Source organism: Centruroides vittatus, unplaced genomic scaffold (genome assembly GCF_030686945.1).
Source record: "Centruroides vittatus isolate TY-2023 unplaced genomic scaffold, ASM3068694v2 scaffold_3046, whole genome shotgun sequence".
In the NCBI taxonomy this organism is placed as follows: Eukaryota; Metazoa; Arthropoda; class Arachnida; order Scorpiones; family Buthidae; genus Centruroides; species Centruroides vittatus.
The window spans coordinates 838672-853866 of NW_027122699.1; the positions used below are offsets into that span (position 1 = coordinate 838672).

Below are 15195 nucleotides of genomic sequence, written 5' to 3' on the forward strand. Positions count from 1 at the left end.
CACAATTTTCACACTATCACTTAAAGTAGTAGATAACTCTGCGGGAATACGCTTACATAGTAAAGCTTGTCTACGAATACAACAACGAGTCCGTTGAATTTTCTCGATGATCTGTACACACACCCACGCAATAAGACCAGCTTATTCCATTCTTTTCAAAATACCCGTCGATCGTATCGAAAATCGCTTCTCCAGTCGTGTAGGTTTTCAAAGGTTTTGCAAATAGTACATCTTCTCGAACAATATTCGTAAAAAGATATCTAACGTAGACGAGCGAGACTGCGACATTTGTTACGTCCGTCGATTCGTCGAGTCGAATTGCAAAATAATTCAATTTTATTCTTTTTACAAGTTCGTTCTCCACATAATTAGCCGAGTCATTAATTCTACGCCACACCGTGTTGTTTGATAAGGGAACTAGCTCGATTTTCTTCGCTGCCCGTTCCCCGAGCATACATTTGGCGATATCTTTCGCGCGTGGTCCAATTAAATTTTCTGCTATTGTATGCGCTTGTCCAGATCTTGCAATTCTATAACTTACTCGAAATGATGCTTCGAGGGCCATTTTACTATCTTCGTTCGACGTCGAGAAAGAAGAAAGGCTACACTTTTTGATATCTGCTAATTTTCTTTTGAAATATTCGAGAGGTTTATCTTTGTGTGTCGGAGGTTTTGTTTCGATACGTCTACGAAAAAGCGATGGTTTTAAACCGCTGTTGGCAAGAACTTCGTTACATATAACACAAAGCGGTTTAGGTTCCGACTCGTCCCCAGTGAAATGAAAACCCAATTGTAGATAGACGCTGTCATATTTTCGCTTTTTCCCTTTTCTATCATCATTTCCTTTGTTTTTCGTCTGGTGAAACGGTACCTCGCTACGGCTTTCGGTACTATCGTCTCGATTATCGTGTCTCGTTTCTAAACGACCCGTTTTTAACCATCGATCCGTAATAAAAATAAGCTATAATAATAATTAAATTAATAATTATTAAATCATTTACACGAGAACTCGACGGTCGCAGTATCACTATCACTCGAGCTTTACAAGTGCTAAGCCTATGTATGAACTTCGGTTAATACAACACTACTCTCCCAGTTTCCGGTTGTGAACAAGTATCTAATTCTAAAATCTGTAGTAAACTGCCTTAATTTGATATTTATTTCCAATTGTATTGTAAAAAAAATATTACATAGAAGGGAAAACTGCTGCAATGATTTTAAATATAAAGCGGAACACGATACTAATCACATTGACAAAATGTTTTAAATATAAATAAATGTTTGTAATAAAAAGAGAATAGTATTTGATTACTCGAATAAGAGGAATAAATTATAATGTATAAAATTGTTGATATAATTTGATATTGATGAAGTAATTTTGAAAAACAAATAAGGAAAAAAGAAATGAAAATATTGAAATTTATTATAGATTTCTTAACAAACAGGCAGCGAACAATCTGTTTTACAGTGGGTGTGTTCTTTAATTTTTGTGTTTTTGTTTGTTTTTTTTTTTTTTGCTTTTGATTTTAATGGCGTTTTAAAAAATCCGCCATTACAGTATTATTTTCGCGAACCCCCTCTGCAAACACTGCGAACCCCAGGGGTTCGCGAACCACCGGTTGGGAATCACTGCTCTCTGTAAAATAATAATACAAATTTCTTTTCGAGTCGGTAACCAAAAATTTTATCGCCGGGGAACGGAGAGTCGGAGGCGAGGAATTGGAGAACTCGTCCACTCCAGACTCCTTAAAAGACTTTTAAAAGTCGTTAATGGCGTTATTTTCGACGTTTTTAATAATACGACGCGCCTCCTACCCGATTATTTTCGGTCCCGCGTTTAAATTCACTCCGCGCCGACTCGAAAGGGGGCGTAATGGAGTTAACCAGCCACGTTCGCGTAACGAGTGACCGGGAGAGGTGAATTCCGGATTTTGCGCATGCTCCATCAGTGTGTTTTAGCACTCGTTCCGCTAGCATCTTAATTTGCACATTTTATATTCCAATGGACTCAAATATAACAGAATACCCAGAAAAACTAGACAGGCTCTGCGATAAATACCAACAAAGTCACGCAATGATCCTCGGAGGGGATAGTAACGCCCACTCGTACGTTTGGTTCGATGATAATTCTGATATTAGAGGTGAAGAGGTAGAGGAATTTGTCAATAGACGAAACCTATTTATATCGAATGAACCAGGTATGGTTAGTACATTTGAAAGTACAAACGGCACATCAAACGTAGATCTTTCCATAGTAAACAGCCTAGCCCTAAATGAAATCAGTAACTGGATAGTAAATGACGAAATAAGCTTATCTGAACATCGATATATAGAATATGACATCACCCACGACCTAAGCACAGTAACGACTAAGAAATATAATCTACGAAAAGCACAATGGGAAAATATTATACGGGATATAAAACCAACACTAACACATCTGGGAACGGCAACAAACAAAGTTACAGCCGAGCGCGATATAAAGAAACTTATAGATAACCTAAATAAAGCACTACGTGCGCATATCCCGATATGCAACGAAATGAAAAATAACACCGCAAAATGGCGGACATCCGACCCGACAATTCTTAAAAGTAAAGTACGGGCTAAACGAATACAACAAATGTAGAGACCCACTTCGAAGGACATACCTTAAGGAAAACTTTTTAGTAGAACAACGGAACTACAAACAACAAATAAGAGTCTAAACGGAGGAGTTGGGATAAATTGTGTCAAAAAAGTGAAAGTGATCCATGGGGGGTCATATATAAAATCGCTGCGGGGAAATTAAGACAACATTTTCAATTAACAGAAATGAAGAGCAAAAATGGTGATCTGATAAGTGATCGGGACGAATGTATAAAATTACTAATCAACGAATTTGTCAAAGAAGACAATCCCGTATTGGACACCATAGAACAAAAGAGAATAAGAGAACAACTTAACTATAAAACAAATGGACCAGACATACCAGAATTTACAAAAGAAGAAATCTCACGAACCATGTCCAATTTTAAGAAAGGAAAGGCTCCCGGTCACGATTTAATAACAATAGAAATGGTGAATATCATAAATAAAAAGATTCCATCGCTATTACGCACTCTATATAATAAATGCCTACAATACGCAATATTTCCATCAGAATGGAAACGAGCAAAAATCATACCAATATATAAACAGAAAAACAAAGACAAACGGGATCCGAGAAGTTATCGACCAATTTCCCTTCTACCGGTAATGGGGAAAATTCTAGACAAAACGATAGTCTATCGTCTTACAGCGTGGCAAGGTTCAACGAACTGGATAAATAAAAATCAATACGGGTTTCGATAAGGCTGTTCGGCCGAAGACGCCATATCAAAAGTTATAGACGAAATTGAAACAGACGGACAAAAATACAAATGGGTCATAGCTTTAAACTTAGATATAGAGGGCGCATTTGATAATGCGTGGTGGCCTCTCCTCCGTACAAAGCTAGAAGAACTAAATTGCCCACGTAATCTCTACGCACTCGCATGTGACTACTTAACAAACAGGAAGACATTCATAGAATACTCAAATATTATAATAGAAAAAGACACGACTATGGGATGCCCGCAGGGTTCGTGTTCGGGCCCGCTATTCTGGTCTATAATATTAAACGATCTCTTAAATGATAATTCTCTAAAAGATAACAAAATTACAGCCTTCGCAGACGATATAATGGTAGTTTGTTCGGCAGGTAGCGGATTAAGAGTAGAGGAGGAATGCAATAGGACCTTAGAAAAAATAGTTAATTGGGGGGAAAGGAACAAATTAAAATTCAACCCGGACAAAACAAACGCCATTGCCTTTACAAAATGTCAAATTGAACGTAAACAACCAACCATAAAAATGAACGGAAAGGTAATCGGATGCACAACTCAAATAAAATATCTTGGAATAACAATAGATAATAAACTCCTCTGGACACCGCAGATAGAACAAATAAAGAATAAAGTAGGTAACTTATTCCAAGAGATTGCCGAGGTAGCGAAAAGAGAATGGGGCAGGAGTGGGAAAGAATTAATACAAATTTATAAAGGTGTCATCGTACCAATTGTCACGTATGGTGCGCAAGTACGGGGGAAAAGAGTAAATCTAATACACACAAAAAGAAAAATAATTAGTCTCCAAAGAAAAATTTTACTAAGAATTACGGGTGCATATAGCGCTACATCTAACGACGCTTTATGTGTAATGGCCGGACTGCTACCGTTGGATCTGGAAGTGAATAAAAGAAGACACCAGAAATATAATTAAACAGAATATAAATTCCCACGATATACTCAGAAACGGAGACATAATAGAACAGAAACTAAAAGTGCATCAACATCTGAATAGATTCGAATGGAAACATGTCAAAATCACCAGTGGCGTGCCGTCATCGGAAGCGATAGAAGCGCCGCTTCCACCTTCCAGTGGCTTTCCCTCGTATTTTATAAAATATAAATTTTCATATTTTAACGTACTTCGAATTAATTAAAATTAATATTTTATTATAACTGCATTATGTATCTTTTACAAATTTCTATACTACATGTGAAAAAAAAACGATAAGATCGCTATTGTATATTCGAATAATTCGGTGGCAGAAAGAGTGTCGAAACCGGGTCAGTTTCCAATCAGCCAGATTATATAGGCATTGTCACACGCGGTTTACAGAGAACCAACCTCACCCGGTTTAGCCGGTAGAAGCGACACACGCGTAAAGAGTACGCGACTTTATATCCCGGAGCGGTTGTGGGCCGTTAGCCGCCCGCTAGATATTCGGCCACCCTCGCCCGATTACGCGAATCACGAGCAGACTAGATCGACGGCGGACAACCCCCGGCCCGCGGGCCGGCTACGGCTGGCGAAAAGTCTCTATCCGGCCCGCGAGATCTTTAATAGATTATTAAATTGGAAAAATAACTAATTAATAGTTATTTTTCCAATTCTTTGAAATTTTCGAAAACGATAAGAGAAATAAACGTAGTAATTATCTTTTTATTTATTTATTTCATATTTGCGGACTAAAAATATTACGAGTCGCAAGAAGGCGTCGATTGACTACTACGGCCCGCGGAAATAACGTAAAATTTATTCTGGCCCGCGTTATAAAAAAGGTCGCCCACCCTAGACTAGATTTATAACTTAAATCAACCGATAGGAGTTTACTGGCACGTTTTTATGATAGTTCCGTATAGTTGACGGGAGTTTAAAAAAAATCCATTAAAACATTTGATATATTTATTCCGCGTTTATTCCGCTCTCCCGTCTTATATTACTTACGGATTTCGATGTTAAACCGCTGATATTACGATTTAGTACGTCCCATCTGTAAGGGGATAGAGAAAAAACGTGTACAATTCTTGTATAATGTTAAAAAATTAACTGTTACTTTGGCAGCATCATTTACGACCAAATTTAATGAATGAGACGTACAAGGTACAAAAAAAGCTCTAGAATTTATTAAATTTACGATTTATATATCCGTTGTCATAAAAATTTGTCTTTCCACTTATTTCCCGAGACTACAGATATTCGAGTACAAAGTAACTGGTTTCGACTTATTTCTACTAAGAAGTAGTTAAATAATTAAGAGATTAGGGAATGGGGACATAAATAAAACCCCGCCGAAAGAGCCAGAATTTTACTTAAACAAAAGCTCAACCGAACCAACCACTAGCTCGGTACAGTGGGGAACTGATTTCCGTGTACACCCGGTATTAAAACGAATTAGTTAGAAAACGAATGACTATTAACTTTAACGTATTTAGATTTTTACAGCTACGGTGAGAAACGTTTAAAATTTACAACAGCCCCGTGGCGTCCTTTGAGATATACTAATGACGCGACAAAAGAGGCATTTGACATTGATCGGTATCGGTCGGCACCCTCGGGATTTGGCAACCTGGTGCATGCACGCGCCGCACACCTACCAGGACCGGTAGCGTAGCGAGGGGGGTGCAAGGGGGGTGTATCGTGCTCCGGGCGCCACTCGCAGAGGGGTGCCCAAACGGTCTCCGAGACAAACTATATGTTTCTGGAAGGGGGAGGGGGCGCCAATAAAGTGTCGTGCCTCGGGCGCCAGTTATGTTCGCTACGCCACTGACCAGGACGTCTCCGATTCCATTCATTAGCCACTCGTAGGGAGCTATTTCGCTAAGTGGACTGTTTTAAGATTTAAAAAGTAAAGAATATTTTGTTATTTTTATGTACGTTTCTTCACAAAGTTATATTTAATTATAAGTTTCTCTAAAAGTTTATTCATACAATTGAAGAATTTTTTGTATTAGGTATGTATATTCGTCACATATTTTGTTTTACCGAGTAAGTTTTTTTTTATAATTTTAATTTTAGCCCTTATATCGTGGCTAGCGATTCAAAAATTTATTTTAAAAAAGTTTTGGCTCGAGACCGTATAACGAAAAAGAAAACGTTATTAAAAGAGAAAGACCGATGCCTAAATTAAATATAAATAGATCAACAAAAAAATTCCGACATTTTGACGATAAAATTTATGCCGAATGACGATTCTTTCGTAAAATTGAAGCAATTTGGAAATCGAAGCGGAATAGAATTTAACATTGATAGACAATATAAAATAAATATTGAAAATTATAACGAGATAATTACGATTAATAAATGTTATATGTTTTTTCTCAAAGCGAGAATTGGCATTTAGAGGGCGTAGAGAATTTATTAAATCTAATAAGAAAGTTCGATATAATTACCTCTGTTATTTATTAAGTACGTCGGATAATCTATTAAAAATACATTTAAAGAAGTATACGGTTTTTACTGGCTTATCGAACGAACGAATACGAACGGGCCCCGACGCGCAATTAATCGATTGCCCCTGTAAGTCGGCTTCTTACACAAACACGGCTTCCCTATCATCGAATGTCACGGCACGCCACTGAAAATCACACAATACAATGAATCACACCCTCGCAGAGTATATACGGACGGTTCGAGAAGTTCGACGGGAGTGGGTGCCGCCTTCGTCTATTTTACATAAACACGTGAGCGATATCACAAAAAATTGAAACTAGATAACAGCTGTAATAATTACCAAGCAGAGTCAATTGCAATCCACCAGGCAATAAAGTGGATCGATACAAACAAGAAGAATCTACAAATACTAGTATGCACGGATAGCGAATCGATACTAAAGGCACTTAATGACCCAAACAATACGCACGAACTTATAAACAGTATTAGACAAAACATAATAATTGGAATAAATAAGATACAACTTAGTTGGGTTAAAGCCCATATGGGAAACATTGGCAACGAGAAGGCGGATAACTTGGCAAAGGAGGCCAGTGAGTTAACACTAAAGGAAATATACAGTAAGCTGTCAGAGCAATATATAAAAAGAAAAATAAAAAATAAATATTTAATCATTTGGCAAAGAAGATGGGAAGAGTCGAGAACGGGCAGAGAACTATTTGAATGTCTACCGGATATAAACCAAAGAGTTACGAATAGTTACTTGATTATACACCATAAAAATACAAGATTTCTGGCAGGACACGGAGATTTTGCAGACTACCGCAGAAGATTTAATCGTGGGAGTGACGGTCTGTGCGAAAACTGCGGAACCGAGGAAACCCCGACACACATACTAATGGACTGTATCAGATACGAATTACCAAGACATAATCTAATGCAGATATGCAATAAAGAAGGATATCGATGGCCAGTACGAAAACGAATCTTGATCGATAATGAGCGTATCTACCATCATTTTAATGAATTTATTAAAATAAGCTATTAAAATAGAATATAGAAAAGAATATAGAAAAAAATATATATATATTCACATAAGTAAATAACAGTTAGCTAATTTATGCTGGGAAACCTCTATAATCAAAATTATCTCGATAAAAACTAGCTCTTCCTAAGGGATGAATACGGACGGCCGGATGGCCGAGCGGTAAGGGTGGCAGCCTATCGCTCTGGGGGACCCGGGATCGAATCCGAACGGGTCGAATAATCCCCAGGAATTTTTCGGGGGGTGGTCCGTTCGGATATGTCGGGCCCCGTCTCTCACCACCCGGTCGCCCCATTGTGGGCCTGGCCGAACCAATAATGGGCCTACTAAAAGAGGCCCTCTTAGTGCCCACAGGGCGGAAAGAGTTAAAAAAAAAGGGGATGAATACAGCCTGTGAATGTTTCCGTTGTAGCAGTTTTTTTTTTAACTCTTTCCGCCCTGTGGGCACTAAGAGGGCCTCTTTTAGTAGGCCCATTATTGGTTCGGCCAGGCCCACAATGGGGCGACCGGGTGGTGAGAGACGGGGCCCGACATATCCGAACGGACCACCCCCCGAAAAATTCCTGGGGATTATTCGACCCGTTCGGATTCGATCCCGGGTCCCCCAGAGCGATAGGCTGCCACCCTTACCGCTCGGCCATCCGGCCGTCCCCGTTGTAGCAGTTAGGGTAGTACAAATTGGTAACGGGTCTTTAGTGTTCGCATTCGATGCCGAGTTTAGGACATTCCATTTCACTTCCATCCTGTTTATAAGTTAATTCTCGGTGCTTTCCTCGGGATTGCCGAACTCTATATATAAAATAGGTCCAAAAGTTCGGTGAAATACATAATATCTGCAACGGGACTTTCGCCTCTCTATTGTAACACGTAGGTGATTTCTACACTAATTCAAATTGCCTAGGATACTTTCCTCAAATGTACATAACTTAATCATTTGAACGACATAAATGCCAAATTGTTCACCTCTTCGACATCAATAGTACGAGACGGTGCTAATATATTTCGTAGCAGACTTTAGACTATAGTGATGTACACTGCTCACTTAAGTAAATTAAATCGTCAAAACCACCCGCACCACATAGGTGCCTTATCTAACATATTCCTATCAACTATTGGAAAAGTTTGTGAAATAAACTTTCGTAGCCGACCATAGATTATAGCGATACACCCTCCACTGTATTATAAAGCAATTAATATTATTATTGTTTCTATAACCATAATAACCGATAACTAATATATAATGGAATACATGTAAGAACTCAACCAGCGCGTTCTAAGAAAATGCGCCGAAACAAGAAATGGTTTCGTACGAAACACTAACTGCAAACACATTTACAAGATTAACAACGAAGGGAAAATACCAATAAAACTCCACGATAGAATACAACGTCAGAAGAAAGATGTAACGCAACAACTAGGAGGAATAATCACAGAATACTACGATAGCGCACAACGATAAAGACGGGAAACCCCTATCCTCGCCAAAGTAAGTATCGGGAACACGCGACAGAATTTTCAAGGGGAACGACAGAATAGTACGACGAGAAAGGATAGAATACAACGAAACGGAGGACAGAAAAACAGCGATAAAACACAACGGGGAGGAAGAAGAAATACACACTAATACCATAGAACAACACAATAAGACATAAGAATCCTCTTAATACCGAAGTGAGTATTGTGCACAAAGTGTTAGGGGAGTTCGTAGGAGCTTAGACAAGAAAAAGACAAACTGTCACTACTCAAAAAAACCTAACGAACATTCTAACACGAGTGAACTTTCGAACTCATCAACATTATCCGAATACAAATAAATTATAAATTAGATAGCAATGTCGGAATAATAATATAGCGGCTACGTCCGCACGTATGTATTTAAACCAGTGCTGTCCAACCCACGGCCCGCGGGCCACAATCCGGCCCGATGCGACTTCCCGTGCGGCCCGTCAACTTTGGTTGAATATTCAAAACTTTCGTTAAGTAAAATTTCCAGCAGTAAAAATTCTAAAAAAATCCACATAAATACTGCAAGTTTCTGGTAGACAAACATAATTTGTGTTCACATTCAAAATACAGTAGAGACTCGTAAATCGGCACCCCGGTAATTCGGCACGATTTTCAGTCGGACTGTGTCGTGCCGAATCGAACGTTTTTTGATACTAAATTTACCTCTAAAGTATAATTTTCATGTTTTTATATTCTTCGATATATTTATTTTGTTTGTACAAAATGCAGAAATAATTTTTAACGATACGATAGCCTCGATGATTATTATAAAAATTTTCGTTAGGCTTAAAATCGACGAAAATTCGACACGAAGCGACACGCGACGGAGAAAAATTTTAACATCGGACAGGTTAATATATATATATATATATATGAGTAAATATATATATTTTATTAATTTGAAAATATTTTTTTGTCTTGGCCCGCGAACTAAAATAAATTTACAAAACGGCCCAATCTTGATTTTGGTTGGACACCCCTGGGTTAAACCCTTGCAAAGCGAGATGCGAAGCAAGGTCATTGAATAAAGTTGGAGTACCTATCTCCCGACGAACTGTTAGGAAGGATGGACCGCTCCATTTAAGAAGAAGCATCTTAGTGTCGCTGGTCGTCACACATTTTTTCAAACTATTGTTCACATATTACGTGTGAGATCCCACATATTACCCACATACGTATAAACGTCGACAACCATAGCCCGTTATATAATAAACGCGCCCAACGATACGCCAAATTCTCGGGCTAGGTAAAGGCTATAATTAAATATTAGAAATTAATTAATTTGACTAGAGATAGGCAGTTACGCTGCCATCTCGTATTAAATTTAACGACCGATTCCAAATTAAATTTTACAAATGTATTAAAGACGAATCTATATATATAATCGAGACGAGTTGGTAATAATAATAATAATAATAATAATCAGCGCAGAGCCCAAACGGTTAGGAGTCGAAAGTTGAAATTTGGTACACAGTTAGGGTACGTCACGAGAACGCACACTAAGAAGGGATTTTTCGAAATACCTCCCCACGGGGAGAGGGACGGGATTAAGTCTTAACACTTCCATCAACAATGGAAGTGTCAAGTAACAATGGAAATGTCAACAATGGAAGTGTCACATAACAATGGAATTGTTAAGAGAAAACGACGCGCAAGACGCGGATGCAGTTTTTTCGTTTTTGCGGGAAATCGAACATATTTTTAGACCCATGTAAAAATTCTCTAATTAGTCTGGAAACAGAGAGGACCCAATTCTCGCATTCTGCGAAAACGGGTAAGGTTGACTATAACGTAATAATCTCAATCTTCGCTATCGTTACTTTTGCCAGAGCAACGCCGGGCCTATCCGCTAGTCATTTATAATTATTACATTAAATACGAGACGGACGCTTAACTGCCTACTCGTAGTTAAATTATTTAATTTCTAATATTTAATTATAGTCTTTACCTAGCCCGAGAGTTCGGCGTATCGATCGGCGCGTTTATACGACGTCCTAGAATATTCGCGTTTTTCACGAACTATAGAGGGCGCTGCATTTTTTACAAAATGGCTACTTCATCCGGGTCGCTCGTAACTAGTATTGTAAAATTAATCATATATTATCGTCCGATATAATGATATATGCCGCTCGTAGCTGTTTATCGAGAAATTTTATAGTAGAACAATTATTGCTAGCGGGACACGTCTTTATGTCGGTATCAAGAGAGAGATCGTTCTATACATATTTGTGCCCTTTGTATTAAGAGCATCGGCTTCGACATTGTCCTATCAGGACTGGATTTACAAGTAAAAAGCTATTTAAATCGTCGCTTAGGGCTTCGACTTTCGAGAAGCTTCAAATATTTGTAAAAAAAAAATTAAAATCGAATTTTGTAATAAACATTTTTTACGAAGCAAAATATATGCTTTACTTTTTATTTCGTGTAGTATTTTATTAATTTTTTTTCTAAGAATTAACGTAAGGTCTTTTTTTAAAAAAAAATTGATAAAACGAATTTTAAAAAAGATTTTTAATGGAACGAGTATAAAAATTTAATTAAATTCAGATATAAAACAAGACTAGCGAAACCTCATCTTTTTCTTCCAATATCAGTATAAATCGGAGACATAATCTGATTTAATTCTTTTCTTTTTACGATCGACTTTATAAAATTGCGAAGGGTTAGTAAGGGGACTTAGAGTTCGGCTTAGGGCTTCGAAATGCTTAAATCCGATCCTTCGTCCCACACAAAATTACCGGCATTTTAACTTTAAGAAAATATCTTTTAAAATTGACGGCATAACTCGTTCGCGTAAAGACGGACGATCGGGAAACCGCCAATTATTAACAGTAATCCACTCTCGGAATTCGGAGAAGCTCAAATATAACCGACCGATTTCCGAATAATCATCCGTTTTTCGTACGAGAATAGACGAAAACTTACATTAGGCTCCGGCAAGTCTTTGAAATTGTAATTTGGAACGCGACAGAAAGCTTGGCTTTTTCTATTCATTTTTACCGCCGATAATACGCGAGAGTTAAGCCAACGACCCAGATAGAATAGTTTTGTTTTTAAACACCAGAGGGCGAGCATCCGGCGAAAAATGCGAATAAGGTTACCTGGTACGGCCGGTTTAGCCACTTCCCGCCAGATTCCGGATATACGTCGTCGGCGGTCGAGCGACAGTTAGCGAAATTCCAAAATTTTCTTCCCCGGCTATTTTTATTACTCGGTCGAGAGTTTTTAGACTCTCGATCTTCCGAGGTAAATATATCTACGGTGGTTACTATTAATAAACGTAACGGCGATAATTATATCGATAAAACTCGTACGGAAGTAACAAAAGCGTTCCTAGAGCCGCTGGATATTCCGCCGTAGACTTTACCCCGGGTTTCGTAGAAATTACGGAATACGATTACGGACAAAATATATTTATCACTAAAATACCTTAAAATACTAAGAATACTTTTCCGCGCGCTACAAATAACCAGCCGGCCGATAACGCTTTCGAAATAACCGCGGACGTAAACGGAAAGAAATATCGCTTATTATTAATTAACGCAACTTTTCAAAACGCGCACATTTACGCAAAATGCATAGAAACGCGAGACGTTTTATACATTTGGTATAAATTCATCGTATAATAATTTTTACGTAAGAAACGTTAATACTACTTTTTAGCAGTCGAGAATATTATATCTCGATTAGACTGGTTTGGGAAAATTTAAAAAAATAGCTATTATTATTATCGGATGCCGGGAGCGCGGCGATAACGGCTACGGCAAAACAAAGTCATTAAAGGGGAAAGTCGGTTATTTTACATTTCCTAAAGACGCGGTAATAAGAAGAAAACGGATGGGCAATGGTAAAAGAAAAGACGAGTTCGATCCCGATTCCGGTCTGGTTTGGCAGAAAACGATTTCCAGCGAAATGTTCGTCGGCAAAACCTAAACTAAAGAAAACTTCGCTACCGACGGCGAATTTAGGAATCGAAGAAAGAAGTAGAAAAACTTTTACGCGTAAATAAACGGGATAAACCGGAAGAATGGCTTAAAGGTAACGACGGGAAAACTTTAGAATATCTTCATTTCAAATTAGAGTACGAGAATTCTATTTCGAAAACTGTAACGACGATAGAAAATTTTAAAAAGTTTGCGCCCGATTTTCTAAAATTCCGTTTCCGCGTAAAGCTTAGTTCACACTGAGCGCGATTCGCTGGCGAAAGCGAAAAACAGAGCGAATAATACGTCAGACATGACGTCGTTTCCGGCGAATTTTACCATTTCGCGAATCGCTTCGAAGTTCGGAACTGTCGAGCTTTTTCGCTAGCGAAAAAATTTCGCCACCAATCAGATTCCTTCTAGTTGTCACGTGGTTCTTGTTGTTTACAAGATGGCGACACAAACTTCTTCTCGGAGTAGAGTAGATGTCGAAAAATTATTAGAAGAAATGGAAGCTGCTCCATTTTTGTATATAAAAATGGATCGAAGGTACAAAGATATTCAACTGAAGGAAAATAGATGGAAGTTGATTGCGGAGAATCTTAATTTGACAGGTGAGTGAAGTTTGCATATAGTTCCCCAAGAATACACTTATAAAAACCTTTTAAGTAGAATTTAAGACAAATTTAACAATAAGTTTACAAACCTAGCATACATAAATCATTAAAAACAAAAAAATACCCATACAAAGAACAGAATGGCAAAATACCACTGTATATTGAATGATTGTCTTTTAAAAGTTTAATTTAATTTTAATAAGTATTTATAAAATAATATAAGGAAGAACAATGCTGTTAATTTTCATTGATTATTATTTATAAATATTTTAACATGGAATTTTATTTTTCTGTTGTTATTATTTTGAAGTTGAAGAAGTAAAGAAAAAATGGAAAAATCTTGTGGATACCTACAGAAAAGAAAAAAAAATTATAGATGAAAAAACTAGAAGTGGTGCAGGTGTGGACGACCTCCACAATTGCAATTGGAAATGGTTTTCTCAAATGCACCTATTAATGAATATATTCGATGGACAGGATGTACAATTTTCACAGTATGTAACAGAAGTATATTATTAAATATTATAATGAATAATGATATAAGACAATAAAAAGTCATAGTTAAAAACAAATTTTTTTAAAGTTGAAAAATAATTTAGATAAAACTTCACTTATACATTTTTTCTTTATTTTATTAGAACTAGTAGCAATCTTTTATTAAATGATGGCATACAAAGTGAAGATGTGGAAGAGATGTGTCCTGTTCAGATGTCTTATCCAGGAAGTCCAAATTTTCAAAGTCTTTCAATGTAATATAAACTATATATTAACTTTTGGATAGAACACAAGAATATATGTTGTTAGTAAATTAATCATTCCTTATCTCAAGTTATTTAATAATAATGTTAAATGCTCTTACATACATCAAATATTTTTTTTTAGTTTATACCTGTATTCTTAAGTCTACATTCATGTTTTAATTTTATTACTTGTTGTTTAATTTTTTTTTATCTGCTATGTATAGCCCATATATATTTATTGTTTTTAGGGATATTTCAAAAGATGTACCTTGCACGTCATCGTCATCTACAGAACAATCTTTGCCACCAAAGCGTCGAAAAAAAAATAAGGAAGATGATGTGCACACTTTAATTCAGTTAACAGAGGCAATGGTGAACAAACAGCAAAAAGAAGACGAGCTGTATCATTATAGTGTCAGTTTAGCTGACAGGTTAAGAAACCTTTCTCCACAAAAGCGAGCAGAGGCTCGTTTTAAGATAGAGGAAGTTATGTATAACATTACAAAAGAACATTCATAAATGTTCTTTTGTAATGTTATACATAATTTGTTATATAAATAATCATGTTGTACATAATAAAATTTTGTAAATAAAACATTCTAGTATTTAAAAATTATTTTATTTCT

General features: G+C 37.0%; 2 protein-coding genes across 2 annotated transcripts; one reads left to right on the forward strand and one right to left on the reverse strand.

The window, feature by feature from the left end:
• Positions 1 to 70: 70 nt before the first annotated feature.
• LOC136988084 (zinc finger BED domain-containing protein 5-like) lies at positions 71 to 12283 on the reverse strand. The gene is made up of 2 exons (XM_067285886.1): positions 12215 to 12283; positions 71 to 961 (listed from the first exon to the last, which is right to left on the reverse strand). Exons 1-2 carry the CDS (start codon positions 12281 to 12283, stop codon positions 71 to 73), a joined length of 960 nt encoding a protein of 319 aa, XP_067141987.1.
• On the forward strand, positions 10747 to 15185 carry LOC136988052 (transcription factor Adf-1-like). Its single transcript, XM_067285841.1, has 5 exons — positions 10747 to 10768; positions 13462 to 13826; positions 14140 to 14323; positions 14468 to 14578; positions 14818 to 15185. Exons 2-5 carry the CDS (start codon positions 13664 to 13666, stop codon positions 15086 to 15088), a joined length of 729 nt encoding a protein of 242 aa, XP_067141942.1. The 5' UTR covers positions 10747 to 10768; positions 13462 to 13663; the 3' UTR covers positions 15089 to 15185.
• The last annotated feature ends 10 nt before the right edge of the window (positions 15186 to 15195 follow it).

Coding starts and splice junctions, on each gene's coding strand:
- LOC136988084 (XM_067285886.1), bottom strand. CDS start 12,283: ATGAATAGAAAAAGCCAAGCTTTCTGTCGCGTTCCAAATTACAATTTC. Junction 962..12,214: donor AAGACTTGCCGGAGCCTAAT/GTAAGTTTTCGT, acceptor TTATTATTATAG/CTTATTTTTATTACGGATCG.
- LOC136988052 (XM_067285841.1), top strand. CDS start 13,664: ATGGCGACACAAACTTCTTCTCGGAGTAGAGTAGATGTCGAAAAATTA. Junction 13,827..14,139: donor GGAGAATCTTAATTTGACAG/GTGAGTGAAGTT, acceptor ATTATTTTGAAG/TTGAAGAAGTAAAGAAAAAA. Junction 14,324..14,467: donor CAGGATGTACAATTTTCACA/GTATGTAACAGA, acceptor TTATTTTATTAG/AACTAGTAGCAATCTTTTAT.